Source organism: Vanrija pseudolonga, chromosome 3 (genome assembly GCF_020906515.1).
Source record: "Vanrija pseudolonga chromosome 3, complete sequence".
NCBI classification, from domain to species: Eukaryota; Fungi; Basidiomycota; class Tremellomycetes; order Trichosporonales; family Trichosporonaceae; genus Vanrija; species Vanrija pseudolonga.
This window is the reverse complement of record NC_085851.1, coordinates 1,492,101-1,505,844: the sequence shown is the minus strand read 5'-3', so window position 1 is coordinate 1,505,844 and position 13,744 is coordinate 1,492,101. Positions and strand designations below refer to the sequence as shown.

At 61.9% G+C, this 13,744-nt stretch overlaps 5 protein-coding genes across 6 annotated transcripts; 3 read left to right on the top strand and 2 right to left on the bottom strand.

The window, feature by feature from the left end:
* Positions 1-21: 21 nt before the first annotated feature.
* Positions 22-1,421, top strand: Cnot7_1 (CCR4-NOT transcription complex subunit 7). 2 transcript variants are annotated; one of them, XM_062770677.1, is made up of 6 exons: positions 22-184; positions 256-330; positions 380-570; positions 610-771; positions 808-985; positions 1,021-1,421. In XM_062770677.1, exons 1-6 carry the CDS (start codon positions 143-145, stop codon positions 1,246-1,248), a joined length of 876 nt encoding a protein of 291 aa, XP_062626661.1. In that variant the 5' UTR covers positions 22-142; the 3' UTR covers positions 1,249-1,421. The 2 variants fall into 2 exon arrangements, with proteins under 2 accessions (XP_062626661.1, XP_062626662.1); XM_062770678.1 differs by having other exon boundaries at positions 610-985.
* VPS53 (Vacuolar protein sorting-associated protein 53) lies at positions 1,416-4,188 on the bottom strand. The gene is made up of 7 exons (XM_062770676.1): positions 4,097-4,188; positions 3,890-4,035; positions 3,643-3,793; positions 2,987-3,603; positions 2,615-2,951; positions 1,822-2,564; positions 1,416-1,787 (listed from the first exon to the last, which is right to left on the bottom strand). The coding sequence occupies exons 1-7, from the start codon at positions 4,182-4,184 to the stop codon at positions 1,446-1,448; spliced, it is 2,424 nt and encodes an 807-aa protein (XP_062626660.1). The 5' UTR covers positions 4,185-4,188; the 3' UTR covers positions 1,416-1,445.
* Positions 4,189-4,347: 159 nt separating this feature from the next.
* Positions 4,348-5,362, top strand: Dctn5 (Dynactin subunit 5). Its single transcript, XM_062770675.1, has 4 exons — positions 4,348-4,455; positions 4,494-4,568; positions 4,784-5,022; positions 5,138-5,362. Exons 1-4 carry the CDS (start codon positions 4,392-4,394, stop codon positions 5,327-5,329), a joined length of 570 nt encoding a protein of 189 aa, XP_062626659.1. The 5' UTR covers positions 4,348-4,391; the 3' UTR covers positions 5,330-5,362.
* Positions 5,363-5,520: 158 nt separating this feature from the next.
* On the bottom strand, positions 5,521-8,346 carry LOC62_03G004152 (uncharacterized protein; the record flags this gene model as incomplete). The annotated part of the gene is made up of 5 exons (XM_062770674.1): positions 5,521-6,504; positions 6,547-6,858; positions 6,896-7,567; positions 7,626-7,859; positions 7,924-8,346. 5 exons carry the CDS (start codon positions 8,344-8,346, stop codon positions 5,521-5,523), a joined length of 2,625 nt encoding a protein of 874 aa, XP_062626658.1.
* A 480-nt stretch (positions 8,347-8,826) lies between these two features.
* On the top strand, positions 8,827-10,840 carry nab2_1 (Nuclear polyadenylated RNA-binding protein nab2). Its single transcript, XM_062770673.1, has 7 exons — positions 8,827-8,973; positions 9,027-9,075; positions 9,114-9,149; positions 9,262-9,288; positions 9,341-9,906; positions 9,945-10,515; positions 10,563-10,840. Exons 1-7 carry the CDS (start codon positions 8,929-8,931, stop codon positions 10,772-10,774), a joined length of 1,506 nt encoding a protein of 501 aa, XP_062626657.1. The 5' UTR covers positions 8,827-8,928; the 3' UTR covers positions 10,775-10,840.
* Positions 10,841-13,744: the final 2,904 nt, after the last annotated feature.

Below are 13,744 nucleotides of genomic sequence, written 5' to 3'. Positions count from 1 at the left end.
TTGCCGACGATCGATCAACGACCAGAGCCAGAGTGGGCTGTCACTTTGGAATCCATCAACCACCTTTGTGCTCACCATCAAGAATATAGAACACGCCCACTTCCCTCTTCTCTCCCCTCCCGGCCCCACACCCCTCGTCGCTATGGGATCCCTCCAGCGGCAATCAGACTATGGCATCCACGAGGTAAGCAGCGGCGCCGAGGAGCAATGGAGCCATCCCTCCCATGTCCCCCCTTCCTCGGCTGACAACATCAGGTATGGGCAGACAACCTCGAGCAGGAGTTTGCCGCCCTCCGCGCCGCCATCGACCAGTACCCCTTCGTCTCGATGGTGCGTTCGTTTTGGCCCCTTTGGTCCTGCCTGCCCGCTCACATCACAGGACACCGAGTTTCCAGGCATCGTCGCGCGACCGATCGGCAGCTTCAAGACGGGCTCAGACTACCACTACCAGACGATGCGGTGTAACGTCGACATGCTCAAGATTATCCAGCTGGGCGTGACGCTATGCGACGAGGACGGCCACAGCCCCGAGGGCATGACCTGGCAGTTCAACTTCCAGTTCAACTTGAAGTGAGCTTAGGCGGTGAGGAGCTCGAGCTAACCCTCCAGCGACGACATGTACGCGCCCGAGTCGATTGACCTGCTCAAAAACTCGGGAATCGACTTCAAGCGCAACGAGGAGGACGGCATCGACGTCGAGTACTTTGGCGAGCTGCTCGTGACCTCTGGACTCGTGCTGTTCCCCAACGTCAAATGGGTCTCGTTCCACTCGTGGGTTGCACATAGAAGAGACATGCTAACCCCCAGCGGCTACGACTTTGGCTACCTCCTGCGCATCCTGACGTGCGAGCCGCTCCCAGCGACGGAGAACGACTTTTTCCGCCTCCTGTTCATCTGGTTCCCTTGCATCTACGACATCAAGCACGTTGTGCGCTCTGTAAAGACGCTGAGGGGCGGTTTGCAGGAGATTGCCGAGTCTCTTGGAGTGGGTTTTCCGCATCAGATAGAGCTAACCCCCAGGTCCAGCGGATAGGCCCCCAGCACCAGGCCGGGTCCGACTCTCTCCTCACGGCGGCCGTCTTCTTCAGGATACGCCAGACGTACTTCAACAACGAGCTCGACGACAACTACTACAAGAACTACTTGTACGGCTTCTCGTCTGGCCGCACCCGCCCACCAGGGGAGACGACCAAGCCGCCGTCGCCGACCCCCGCGGCCCAGCTCCTGAGTGGAGAAAAGCCATACTAATCGCGCCCTCCGCATCTCTGTGGCCTACCACATAGGAACTCGCTGTACAACCCCCACTCCCTCGCCTGAGCCTCCAGGGGATGCCCAGTGCCACCTGTACAGATACCCCTTGTACTCCCCGTGATACCCTGACACCAGTCAGACATTGCATATGCGACGTCGTCGTGCATCTATCTATACTGCTGCTGCTGCTGTGACTATGACATGTAGCCCTCGCGCCGTGTGGCAAACTGAACCAGGCGCCTAAAGTCGCCGAACGTCTTGGGCGTGTCGGCCCGTCCGTCAGGCGAGTACGGCTCGGCGCGTAACAGCGCAGGCAGGACGCCAGTGGGCGGTCCACTGCCCGTGGGCGAGAACAGCCCGCTGACATGGCTCGTGGCGGGTGACTGGAGCTTGGCCGAGTTTTCAGCGCCGGGGTCCATGTCGAGCGCGGTGAGGAAGGACGTGTCGGCGAGGTCGTCGTTGGTGGAGGTGACGGAGAGGAAGATGTCGAGGAGTTTCTGCTGGTCGGAACGTGCTGTGCCCTTGATGTCGAGGATCTGTTGTCAGCTCGTACCCACACGGATAGCTCACCTTCTGGAAGTTTGTAAAGCTCCGGTCCCCAATCAACAGGCAGTAGTTCTGCACGAAACCCTCTGGCGGGTCATCGGGCGCGAGGATGACCTTGAGCATGGTCTCGAGCTGGCCCGTGCTCTTGGTCACGTACTTGACGTACGAGTTGGTCGCGTTTTCGGGGTGTGGTTCGGGCAGGTCGAGGAGGCAGGCCTTGACGGCCTGCACGTCGAGGAGGATCTGCTCGGCGCCAATCTTCTTCAGCGGGCGCGACTTGACCACAGCTTGTGTGAAGCGTGCGATGACGAGCCCGACGGCCTTGTCGGCAAAGTTACGAATGTACTTCTTTGACTCGATGCGCGAGCGCACACACTCGGCCACCTCCTTGATGCTGCCTACCAGGTCGACGACGTACGCTGACCGGCCCGACACGTTCTCGAGGTCACGCCATGGCGTCTTGAGGATGGCGGCGAAGGCTGGCTCGCACGACTGCTCGAGCTCGCGGAGGATGGTCGTGACGCACTGCGACATGGCGCCAGTGAACGCGTCGCGCTCGTCCTGGAACGAGATGGAGTCTTTCAGCTCGTCCTTGACCTTGTCCTTCAGTCGGTCTTCAAGCTGCAACGATGTGTTGAGGCAGTACTCGGCAGTGTTGAGCACCATGCACGCGTTCTTCGTCTCCTGGAGCTGCGGCCCGCGACCCTCAAGTGACCGTCTGACGAGGTGGCCCTCGGGCTTCTTGAGCCCGACGAGGAGGACGTCGTCTGGCGAGGTCAGCGAAACTTAAACAACCTCGGCGCCCCGCCGCACTCACCACAATACACCTTGAGCCACTTGCCAAACACCTTGGCGAGCTTCAACAGCGGCTCGCCGCGCGTGTACTTGGCACACTGCTCGAGGGTTTGCCCATAGACGTAGAACAGCTCAGTCGAGCTTGGCAGGATGATGGCCGCGGCCGCATCCGTCTCGTTGAGCGTCCCGTCCATGGAGGTGCGGCTCTTGGCCCCGCGGTACTGGCTCAGCATGTCTGCAATGGCGCGGTCCTGCGCGTCGACATAGATGCCAAAGTGCGAGTCGAAGATGGACGAGATGGTCCACTTTGTCGTTGGCGCACCGAGTGAGTTGAGCCCACCGACGGTGATGTCTTCAAACTGGCTCGTTAGCTTGGCCTCCCTGGCCAACTCACCGGCTTGTTGAACCTGCGCGCCAATACCCCCTCAAAGTCCAGCGTCGCCTGCAGTGCGTCAAGTAGCACGCCGACCTGGGGCACTTGCTTGCCGAGCACATTCGCAAGGTCGACCCGTGTCTGCTCCGCAAACCCAGCGACGAGCAGCCGCGTGACCTCCCAGCTGGCGGGGAAGAGGGCCGCGTGCTCCTCGTCATGGTGCTTGAGCACGCGGCGGAACCACGCGTACCGCCGTGGCACGTTATCCAGCTGGCCCGCCTCGTCGGTGCTGCGGAAGATGCGGCGGTACTCGGCGAGCTGGAGCTGGATGTACCGCTCGATAATGTGCATCTTGTAGTCTGCGCCGAGGACGTCGACGACGAGGCACGACTCGGCGACCACGCGCAGGTCGGGCGGGTGGTTGGGGTCGTTGCGGAAGAAGGCCTCCATCTCGACGTTGACCTTCTCCTGCACGACCTTGCGGTCTGCCTCGGCGGCCTTGAACACTGCGGCCACCTCGACGACGGTGGTCAACGGCCGCAGGGGATCGAGCAGCTGGACGACCGCCGCCAGCGCACTCGCCATGTCCTTGTACCGCTTGGTCGGAATCAGCGCGCGCAGCTGCTGGTGTGCGTTTTCTGCGGGAGTCAGCGAAAAGCAGAGGCACACCGACCCACTCAGCATGCTCCACCGCTCAATCGTCTGCATCGTGCGCGTGAGGTTGCGCTTCGCAATGTCCAGCCGCTGGATATCCGACGTGATGGCCTTGACGATGGCCTCGGCCTCGGCGGCCTTTTCGCGGATGGCATTGATCTGGGTCATGAGGTGCTGCGGGAGCGTCAGCACAACATCGAGCACAACTACGCGGCGAGGGCCAGAGTACTCCGACGAGCAACAGCCCCCCACCAACGGACGCCGACCCACCCCAATCTGCTTCTGGATATGCCCCATCCGCGCGGGGCCAGCATCGCGCCTCAGCTCGCCCTTGATCCGCGCGACCTCCTCGCGCACATCGAGGATCTCGAGCTGGAGGCGCGCGTGGATCTGGCGGTGGTGCTGGAGGGCGGTTGCTGCGCGGTCGGTCAGCGTGGGGTTGTGTTGTCTCGTGCACCAGCTGCAGCGCCCACTCACAGTCGCCAAAGTCTGCCCCGAGGCGCTCCATCGCCGCGCTCACGGCGTCCACTTGCCCCGCGGACTCTGCGCTGCCCCGTCGAGACATGGTGTGGAGTGTGTGATGTGAACAATCTTGGCGGCGGGCGGATGATGATGTGGTCTTGTCGCGAAGGCCAAGGCACGGACACGCCACGCGAGGCCTCCACCGCGCAGCGTCAGGCCACCTCAACCGACACTGGCACGGCCGAGGTTTGTTGTTGCGCGTCGCTCGCCTCCTGCCTTTTGCATAGTCCACCCACCACCACCGCCCACCATGGGCGCGTTCGACCCCGTCGTCACCTTTGAGAAGGGCACATACATCGAGACGGACACTGGGAGTGGGTGCTGCGCGCAGGTGCTAGCTGACGACGACCAGACAAGGTGTCCCGCAAGGCGACGATACTCGGCGCGACGAATATCGTGTTAGGCGGCAAGAGCATTATCCAGACGCGTGAGTGCGCGCGTGCGAAGCATTCGAGCGCAGCGAGCGTGCTGAGTGGTGCGGTAGAGCTGACATTCTGCTCTCTGCTGTCTCGACATCATACCCGCGTCGCCGTGGCCCCGATATGTTCGGCGTGTCCGTATCTCTCGCCTCCTTTGGCCCGACCCACGACCATGCTCGCGACGACTCGCACTCGCTCCGCTCGTGCTCGCCGACGCCCGCAGGCGCCATAATCCGCGGCGACCTCCGGCGCTCCGCGCCCGGCCAACACGTCGTCGTCTCAATGGGCCGGTACTGCCTCATCTCGGAGGGCGTCGTCCTCCGCCCGCCAGGCAAGATCTACAAGGGCGCCTTCACGTTCTACCCCGTCCGCGTGGCCGACTATGTGCATATCGGGCCCGACGCGATCGTTGAGGCGGCGAGTATTGGGCATGGGGTTGAGATTGGCGCCAGGGCCGTTGTGGTGAGTTGGCGCTCGCGGAGCGAGTGCCGCGACGGACGGAGGGGACGAGGCCCGCTGGCTCGCCTCCCTCGTCGTGCCACCGCCAGCTCACTGCGCTCGCTGACACCACGCCCAGGGCAAATTCGTCATCATCAAAGACCTCGCCCTCATCCTCCCCGACGCCGTGCTCCCCGACGGCACAGTCGTCCCCTCCATGACCATCTGGGGCGGCAACCCCGCCCGCATCGTCGGCACCCTGCCAGAGACGTACCAGGAGACGATTGAAGAAAAGTGCAAGGGCTACTACCAGCGCTTCAGGAGTGTCTAGCAGGCGGCCCAGACGACGCACAACGCATACCCCGCATCTCCCCATACCCCCACCTTACTGTGTACACATGACAGAAATGCATTCTATAGCTGTGGCACATGCGCCGAGTCGTTTCGTTCCGTTCGTAAGGTAAGAGTCTCCCCCGTGTCGTCTCTCGTCGTCTCTGTTATACACAGCGCAGCGCCACGGCACTACGCCTCGATCAGGTGCTCCGCGTCGTTTGTCGACGAGCCCATGCTCCACAGCGTGCTCACGCTGGCACGAGGCTGGTGCTTGCTGCCACCGTTGGTGTACGAGTTGCGCTGCGCCAAGTCGGCGGTGTACGAGTTGCGCGGCTCGCTGCTGTACGAGTTGCGTGCGTCGCCGTTGTACCAGTTGCGTGCGACGGTTCCACCAATGTCACTGCTGCCAGTGCTGACCGTGCTGTTGGAACGCGCCACACTTGGGCGGAGCACCTTGGATGGCGAAGTGTAGGCCGCTTGCGACTTGCCCTCGGCAAGCAGACGCGCCTGCTCACGCTCACGCGCATCGTATGCGCGGAGCGCGGCGGCAGCTGCCTCGCCGTCGTCCATGTCCGGGTGGACGTCGCTCAGCTGAAGACCGCCTGTGATGGCGGCAACATCATTGGCGGAGAGGACGACCGAGAGACGCGCGAGTGGCGTGCTGCGGCCGCGCTCCGACCGGTCGGATGGTACGGCGGGGGACTCGGAGGCTGAAGCATTCTGAGCAGAAGCTGGAGTGGTGGCGGAGGTGGGTTGGCGGGACAAGCGACGGGAAAACCACGACCCCGCCCCAGAGGAGGACGGGGTAGCCGCATCGATGTCCTTGGCGCTGGCGTTGTCGGCCAGCACCTGACTCGGAGGTGGCGGGATGGTGCCATTGTTGGCGTTGGGGTCGATCCCCATGAGCTTGAGAGCCGCCTGCATCCGGTGGCGCTCCTTGAGGTCGTCCTCGTCCTCCTCAGTCTGGTCCAGCTTGCGCGCGACGCCAACAGAGGGGCTAGGGAGGGGCGGCGGAGGCATGGAAGAGGTAGAGGAGCGTGGTCCGGGGTCGCGGTGCGCAGCTGGCGCCGCACGCGAAGCAAGCTGCAGAGGCTTGAGGACGGGCTTGGGCTCAGGCTTCTCAGCTTGGCCGAAGCCCAGCGAGCGGAAGTCGATCGAGAAGCCGCGACGGGCCTGGGGTTGTCAGCGGCAGGTCAAGGCGCGTGCTAAACATACCCTCTTGTCATCGTCCTTCTTCGGGGGGCTAACATCGCCGGCCGACCTGGCGTTCACGTTGTTGCTCGAATTGGACCTCGGAAGAAGCATGCTCTGCGGGCGAGGCTTGGAAGCAGCGGGAGCCACAGGCGCGGGTCTCGGGGGCAACTCGGGAACGGGGGGAGGTCCGCTGGTCTCCATCGTCTTTGCCAGCTCCTCAATGTTGAACTTGGCCTTGCTGCTGGTGGACGAAGGACGCAGTCCACGGCGCGTGCGGTAGTCGGTCGAAAGGACGTGCTCGTAGCCCTCGGACGCGAGAATGCGGTCCAGAATCTGGCGGGTTAGCGCAGCTCCAAAAACAACTACCCACCTTGGAGCAGTACAACGCGAGCGCCTTGTTCGACTCCTTGAGCGTCTTGTTCTCGGTTCTGAGCGTGTCGAGCTCGGCGAACGAGGGAATCGAACCCAGCTCGTGGGCCAGCGAGCCGCTCATGCCGCCGTTGTTCGGCGAGGCCGACAGGAACGAGCCGCCAGACGACACTCTCTGCAGCTCGGCAGTGAGCACGCGGTCACTCTCGTCAAAGATGGACTGCTGCTGCTCGAGCTCCGAGTGCAGCTCGTCCATCTCGAGCTGCTCCTCCAAAGTCTCGAGAGCGTTGGGCTCCTTGACGCGAATCGACGATGGGGCAGTCACGCCGTTAGACGCGCCGCCATTCGCGCCCTCGGTCGTAGCAGGGAGCAGGCCGCCGCGCATCGTGCCAGCGAGGGTCCGCTCCTCGATCAATAATTGCCAGCTCTCATTCTCTTCCAAAAGCTTGGAGTTATCGGCCTTGATCTCGTGAAGCTCATCGGCAAGCGTCGTTAGCTGCTGAACCAGGGTCTGGTGCGACGCCGTAATAGTCACAAGCTCCTCCTGCAACGCGGCATGTGCGTCGTCGGTGTTGGGCCGAGCGGACCTCTCGGCAGAAAGCGACTTGATTCGCTGGTGCAAGTGTTGCTGCTCGGCCAGGTGGACCGAACGCTCAGCCTCGAAAGCCTTTTCCTGCAAGCGAGTAAGCAAAGGGAAGCAATGGTGGGTTTGTGCGTGAGAGCCTCCTTACCTGGTCGGCATACCTCCGCTGAGACTGTCTGAGCTGGCGCTCAGCCTCGCTGCTGGAATGTCTTAGCCTGTCGATGAGGTCGTTGGCGGCCTCGAGCTCGGCTTCGAGCACCTGCTGCTCATTGAGGGCAGATTCGAGCTTGCCCTGGGTGCTCTCCAGAGCCTTCCCACCGTCAGCAAGCTTGTCCTCCTGCGTCTGCTGGATAGCGTCGAGCTCGTCGATCCGTGCGATGAACTGGGCGTAGTGGTGTTAGCGCCGCCCGCCCAAATCTCTCTTCTGGCACCAGCTGCTAGCCCACCTTCTCGCGGTCCAGCCACTCGCGACGGAGGGCGTCCTGGAGCGCCTGGCGACTGGCAAGACCCAGCTCGTCGTCAGTCCGGTCGGTAATGGTTCCTGTGTACCGCTCGGGCGTGGCCGCACGGCTCTCCTGGCTGAGCGACTGCAGCGAGGCGTGCGATGGCGATGCGCGCGGCGTCGGGGTAGCTGAGATGCGCTTCTTGACACGACTTGGTGCAGCTGGGCGCGCTACACCAAGCGGCGAAGCCTCGGAAGGCGACACGGCGAGGCCGAGGCGAACTCCGCTGCCGGTTCCGCTGGCAGGTGTTGGGGTCGAAGCTTCGGACGCCGACGCCGTGTTGCCGGTGGCGGCGATGCCTGATGCTGGGCGTGACCTTGGTGGCCTTGCTGGGAATGATTTTTCTAAATGGGCTTTTGCTGGCATGGTTCGTGCAGTGGGTTGTCGTGAAAGAGGTCGTCAAGATGTCGTGTTGTGTGTCGTCGTGTCGTTGTCCAATGTTGTTGTTGGGCCAGCCAAGTGACTGTGGGATGAGATGTGGCCTGCCGCTGCTTGACGCATTGATGACCCGCCGGGATCGCGGTGGCTTGGAACTTTTGAAACGCGCGCCTGGACACGCGCCAGGACCGCTGGCAACAGCCAGCCTCCACTTTGTAAACAAGTCAACAAGTCGACAACACCTACACAAATCAGAAATACAACAATTCAATTCCCCCCTGAATCCTTAATTCATTAGGGAAGATCCTCTGGGCACGAGCCTCTAAGGGTAGTAACACGTGACCCACACGTGATTTCCACGCGGCGCCACACGACGGGAAAACGGAGATTCTTTGCCACTCAGTTGTGCCTCCACCCTCCTTGCTCTCTTGTGATCTAATCACTTGTGCTATTATTCTCGACCAAGTGCCAAGTCACTCGACCAACATCACTCTTGTTCCTTTCACTTTGCAACTCGACGCTCAGCGCGACCTCTGAGACCTCGACATTCCCAGCAACGTAATACCCAACATGTCAACTCCTACTCTGACTGCCGAGCAGTCAGCTGTCCTCCAGGTCAGTGCACGCCCATCGCACGAGACCAACCACAGTGACTAACATTGCAACAGAAGGAGGTGCAGGCCGAGCTTGAGCGACGCGAGTGGGCCGAGTCAGACGGTAAGAGCTTGGCTTTGACTTCGTACTGACCAGGGAAGACAGCGTCATGGCAGAATACGTCTGCGTGTTGCTTGGTGAGTTGGGAGAAAGTTCCTCGGTGGCAATCGCTGACATGTTGCAGCCAACGACAACGCTCGTGGTGCGTTCTTACAGAACAACAGGAAGAACAATAACTGACTTTAGCAGAGAAAGTCAGGACAGAAATGCAGGATCGTGAGTTGCAGTGTCCGCGGCGGAGGGGGGGGGCCTCAACTGACAACCCCAGTCGTTGGCCCCGACTTTGACGCCTCTTTCCTCGACTGGTTATTTGACCGCCGCGACAAGCTTGCCGCACCAGCAGCACCAGAGCCAGAATCCGCTCCGGAAGTCGCAGACGCCCCAGCCGAGGCCTCGGCCCCCGGCCCGTCTGCTGGGAGTCGCATGTTCGCATCAGCCGTCGAAGGCACCAAGCGAAAGTTTGAGAACACTGGCGACGAGCAGAACAAGCGCAGGGTTCCCGACAACGCACCGACTGGCCCGCGCGGTGGACCTCAGGGCGGACCACAGCCCGGCCGAAGCTTGAGCGACCGCCTCGGCCCTCGCGGCGGTGGACCTGGCGGCCCTCCTCTTCGTGGTGGATTGAACGTTCGTGGAGCAGCCAACGGTCGGGGCGGCCACATGAACGGCCCCGGGTTCGGCCCCGGGCCTAGGCATCAGCAGCCTGGGTTCCGTCCGCAGGGCTTCCCAGGCCAAGGATTCCCTCCCGGACAACAAGAAATGATGATGCAGATGATGGCCATGCAGGCCAACATGGTCGCAATGGCGGAACAGATGGCGAACATGCAGCAGCAGGTGGGTGAAAAGATGCGTATGGTCGCTTACCCCCTCAGAACCGACCAGGACGCCCTCCCGCCGCCACACGACCCCCAGTGCGCCCGGCTCCTGCGAAAGTTCCCGCTGGCACCAAGCTCGGCGGTCATGCTGTGTCGCCGATTCAGCCCCGGGGAGGTTCGCTGGGCCCAATCCCGACCAAGCCGTCGTCGACCGCCCTGTGCAAGTTTGGTGTTGGCTGCAGCAACGCACGCTGCATCTACAGCCACCCTTCGCCTGTCGCCGACGAGAAGACGGGCATGGTGCTGAGCGAGGAGGCTTGTGAGGCCGGCAAGGACTGCAAGGACCCGGAGTGCATCAAGAGCCACGTCAGCCCTGCGGCCGCCAACGGCGAGTCTGCTGGCCCTAGCCGTGTCTTGTGTCGATACCAGAACTGCACCAACCCCAAGTGCCAGTACCGCCACGAGGACGCCAACGGCAACCCCATTCCTCCGCCCGCTCTGTCAAATGCGGCCGCCACGACTCCAGCTACCAACAGCACCGAGGCTGTTGGCAAGGCCTCCTTAGATTCGGCCCTTGACGATGGCAAGACTGCGCGCCCCTGCCGATTCGCTGAGCGCTGCACGAGAGGTATGTTCAGCTGCTCAATGCACGCGGCAGCAAAGCTGACATTTCAGCCGACTGCAAGTTCACCCACCCCGCTTCGAGGCCCACGCCCGGCGGAGCGAAGTCATTTAAGGCCGCAGCTGCACCAGCAGCGGCCGGTGGCATCGCCTCGGGTGGCATGACTGCAAGCAGAAAGTTTGCTGCGCCAGCCGCCGACTCGAAGCTCAACCCCGGGGCGAGCGAGTTCAAGCCCGCTGAGCCCGAGCTCCAGGTGTCGAGCTAGGCGGTCATGATGTAGAGTAGTAGCATTGTACATTCTATCCATAGAGATGAACAGCATGTGCGGGTGTGCTGTGAAAGGAGCAGGTGGAGCGGAATGGTTCGTAAAGGGCGCTGAGGCGGGGGGAGAAGAAGAAAATGCCCCACGTCGGATCGTCGATGTGGCGCTCCCACCCGTTCCGTCACTTTCCACCGCGACAGTTGAGTACGGTAGTTCTGCGTCAAAGTCATTTAAGAGTGCATTCAATGACTCTAACGTAACGTAACATGGAAACGAAGAAAGAAACGGGCATTGGTTCAAAAACCATGGTGGATGTGGCACCCGCATATGTACCCCTGCCTCCCACCTCCTCCCCGATCAAGCCCCGAATAGAAGTACCTCCCAAGCCACCCGAGCGATCTTTTCGCCAGCTGCATGGTAAAGTACTGCAATAAAGAATGGTCAGGGACGGAACGTGGAGCGCGCGTAGGTGGTTGAGCCGGGGCCTCATGAGGCAGGTCTGCCTCGCCGGTGGCCCCAGCCTTCGGGGCGGACAGCACTGCAAGCGGAACGCAGCACAGAAGAACAGCAGGACAATAGGAAAAGCGAAAGAACCCTCAAGGGTAATAGGGAGACCTTGGGAAGATCGCAAGCCACGGAGCGAGGAGAAGCGCGCTGGACGTGATACGACTCGAGGTGAGAAGGCTGTGGCTGCCGGCGTTCAGTTAAAGGACATATGGGTACCCTCCAGAGCTCCCCCTCTTTCACACACCTTTACTCCCACAAGATACGAGCGCAATCAGCGCACCACAGACTCAGGACAAGACCGACACGGCAGGCAGAGGAGGAGAGGGCGCCGTCCGCACCGTCAACAACTGGGGCAAAGGCGTCTGTCACTGGGGTTGTCGACAGCCGTGAGCAACGCAAGCAACGCGAGCCGTTCGGGAGACATCGAGTCCTCCATCCTAAGGGGATGTTTGGTACTGACAGCAGAGTGGCGGTCGTCTTGGTGTTCAGCCGGGGACGCGGCTGGGCCGAGGGCAGACGACACGAATGGGCTGGAGCGGCATCAGCGGTCCGTCAGCGACCGTTTCTGGTGGTAAAAGCATGTCGCTGATGACAGCGCGCTGAAACAGCTCGATTCGCGGCGATCATAATGAGAGAGTGGGGAGTGGGCATCTGTCTTTGGAGAACGGCAAACGGTGAAGAACGACAGGAGAGAGGGACGCAGCGGCCGCGATGATGACGACCGAGTTCGGTCATCACTAGAATCACCTAAAACCAACTACTCACTTGAGTAACAGGTGGATCTGTCAGAAGTGAACACGTCGTGCTTCAGGTGGTAAAAGCGAGGCCTGGCAAAGGACGGCGAGCGACAACGAAGCGTGGGGCGATGGTGATGGGTGGGTGGGTGGTGGTGGACTCGACCTGACTAGGATCAGACTCTGAAACGACTTGGACTGGTGACCACACTCTCGCGCAAGGAAGTGTAGAGGGGGTGGTATTACTGGCATGAAGGGGCGAAAGGACGGGCACAGAGCTGACGGCGATGACCGGGTGAGGAGACGAGGGCGCCCAGGGACCCCTAACCGCCAGACCAACACACCGCGCTTCTCGGCAGGCCGTCAACACGACAATTACAGATATCTTTTCGCCGATAATCGCGCGAGTGGGTCGAGAGGACGTATCAACACTGCGGGTGGGCGTGCGGGTGGGTCGTGGGCGGGTGAGAGTGGGTGCGAGTGGGGCGATGTTTCGGGACGTTGCGAGGGCGACTGGGAGTCGGGCAGAGCTGGCTGCTTCCAGGGCCAAGGCTCCCAAAGTGTTACTGAGGGTGATGTTGCCTTGTTGAGGGTGTGTTGACAAGGAGTGAGACGAGACGGCCTGGAAAAAAAAAAGGATAGCTAGGTGCGACGGTGGTGACTTTGGCCACCCAGTGGGGACAAGCAAGTGGCCACCCAGCACGCACACCTTGCTTGCCCGGCCTCAAGCCTCGGCCAAACCCATTGCAACGCCCTAGGAAGCACAGCGCGCCAAGCCCGGCGGCAATGGCTGCTTGGTGCGCGCGCCAAAAATACCCCCACGACACCCCTCCACACACCCCACACTGAGCCACGCAACGGCGGCGCCAGCACGCACCGATGCATCTCGGGCCGAGAAAAAACGTCTGCATGCTCTATGAAGCAAGGGCAACAGTATACATGGGTCGAGAGTGCCGGGGGGTGGTGTTGGGACGTTACGCGCTGAGCCTGCTGCTGTCCGCCTCCTCACCTCTCGGCCAATTCAACCGTGTCGCACCGCACACTGTCTCGCCCCGGGCGTGCAGTGGGAAGTGCGACTTGGGTCGTGGTGTGCATTATTCTTGGCGAAATCTGGCCGTGGGATCGGACGACGAGGGCAAGGTGCGGTGTGGGGAGGGGGTGCACACAATCAACCATGACGCCGCTGGGCTGGGGTCGAGTCACAATGTCGCGCCTTTGGCCCACGCACGCAGCATACCGCGCACCTCCTTTGGCATCATTTGGCAGAGGTGAGGGGAGGGAGAAGCACCGCCTGTGCGTGGCCAGCACGCACGCAGAACCCTGCTACCCCGTCCTCCCCGACGCCGTGCGCACCGCCACGCTATGTACCGACTCGTCGCACGCCCTCGCTCTCCACCGTGCACACCGACGCCGTGCACACGCGCCGTCCTCGTGTTCGTGCTGCGACTCGACCGGACCTGTGGGGTACTGTACACTCCCTTGGCGTGGGAGCTCTTTGGGGCTGCCGGTGATGGCGCGTTGGGCGTGCGCCGCGGCGGCGGGGGGTGGGGGTGTTTGGTGCACTGTTGACGGGTATAAGATCTGATCTCTTGCCATCAGACTTGCCTACCAACTCACCCACTCAATCACTCTCCCTCGCTCACCTCTCCCCCTCAAAAACACCCCCATCCAGCGTACTCTCTATCTACTACTACTCTGCTGGGCTCCTCGCCCACCCACCCAGTACGGCACC

Excerpts from the sequence above, each read along its gene's own strand:
- Cnot7_1 (XM_062770678.1), top strand. The coding sequence starts at position 143 with ATGGGATCCCTCCAGCGGCAATCAGACTATGGCATCCACGAG. Across the intron at positions 185-255 it reads CAGACTATGGCATCCACGAG|GTATGGGCAGACAACCTCGA; the intron begins GTAAGCAGCGGC and ends TGACAACATCAG. Across the intron at positions 331-379 it reads AGTACCCCTTCGTCTCGATG|GACACCGAGTTTCCAGGCAT; the intron begins GTGCGTTCGTTT and ends CTCACATCACAG.
- VPS53 (XM_062770676.1), bottom strand. The coding sequence starts at position 4,184 with ATGTCTCGACGGGGCAGCGCAGAGTCCGCGGGGCAAGTGGACGCCGTG. Across the intron at positions 2,952-2,986 it reads CGCGCAGGTTCAACAAGCCG|TTTGAAGACATCACCGTCGG; the intron begins GTGAGTTGGCCA and ends CTAACGAGCCAG. Across the intron at positions 2,565-2,614 it reads GTGGCTCAAGGTGTATTGTG|ACGACGTCCTCCTCGTCGGG; the intron begins GTGAGTGCGGCG and ends TGACCTCGCCAG.
- Dctn5 (XM_062770675.1), top strand. The coding sequence starts at position 4,392 with ATGGGCGCGTTCGACCCCGTCGTCACCTTTGAGAAGGGCACATACATC. Across the intron at positions 4,456-4,493 it reads CATCGAGACGGACACTGGGA|ACAAGGTGTCCCGCAAGGCG; the intron begins GTGGGTGCTGCG and ends GACGACGACCAG. Across the intron at positions 5,023-5,137 it reads TTGGCGCCAGGGCCGTTGTG|GGCAAATTCGTCATCATCAA; the intron begins GTGAGTTGGCGC and ends CACCACGCCCAG.
- nab2_1 (XM_062770673.1), top strand. The coding sequence starts at position 8,929 with ATGTCAACTCCTACTCTGACTGCCGAGCAGTCAGCTGTCCTCCAG. Across the intron at positions 9,907-9,944 it reads TGGCGAACATGCAGCAGCAG|AACCGACCAGGACGCCCTCC; the intron begins GTGGGTGAAAAG and ends TTACCCCCTCAG. Across the intron at positions 10,516-10,562 it reads CGCTGAGCGCTGCACGAGAG|CCGACTGCAAGTTCACCCAC; the intron begins GTATGTTCAGCT and ends CTGACATTTCAG.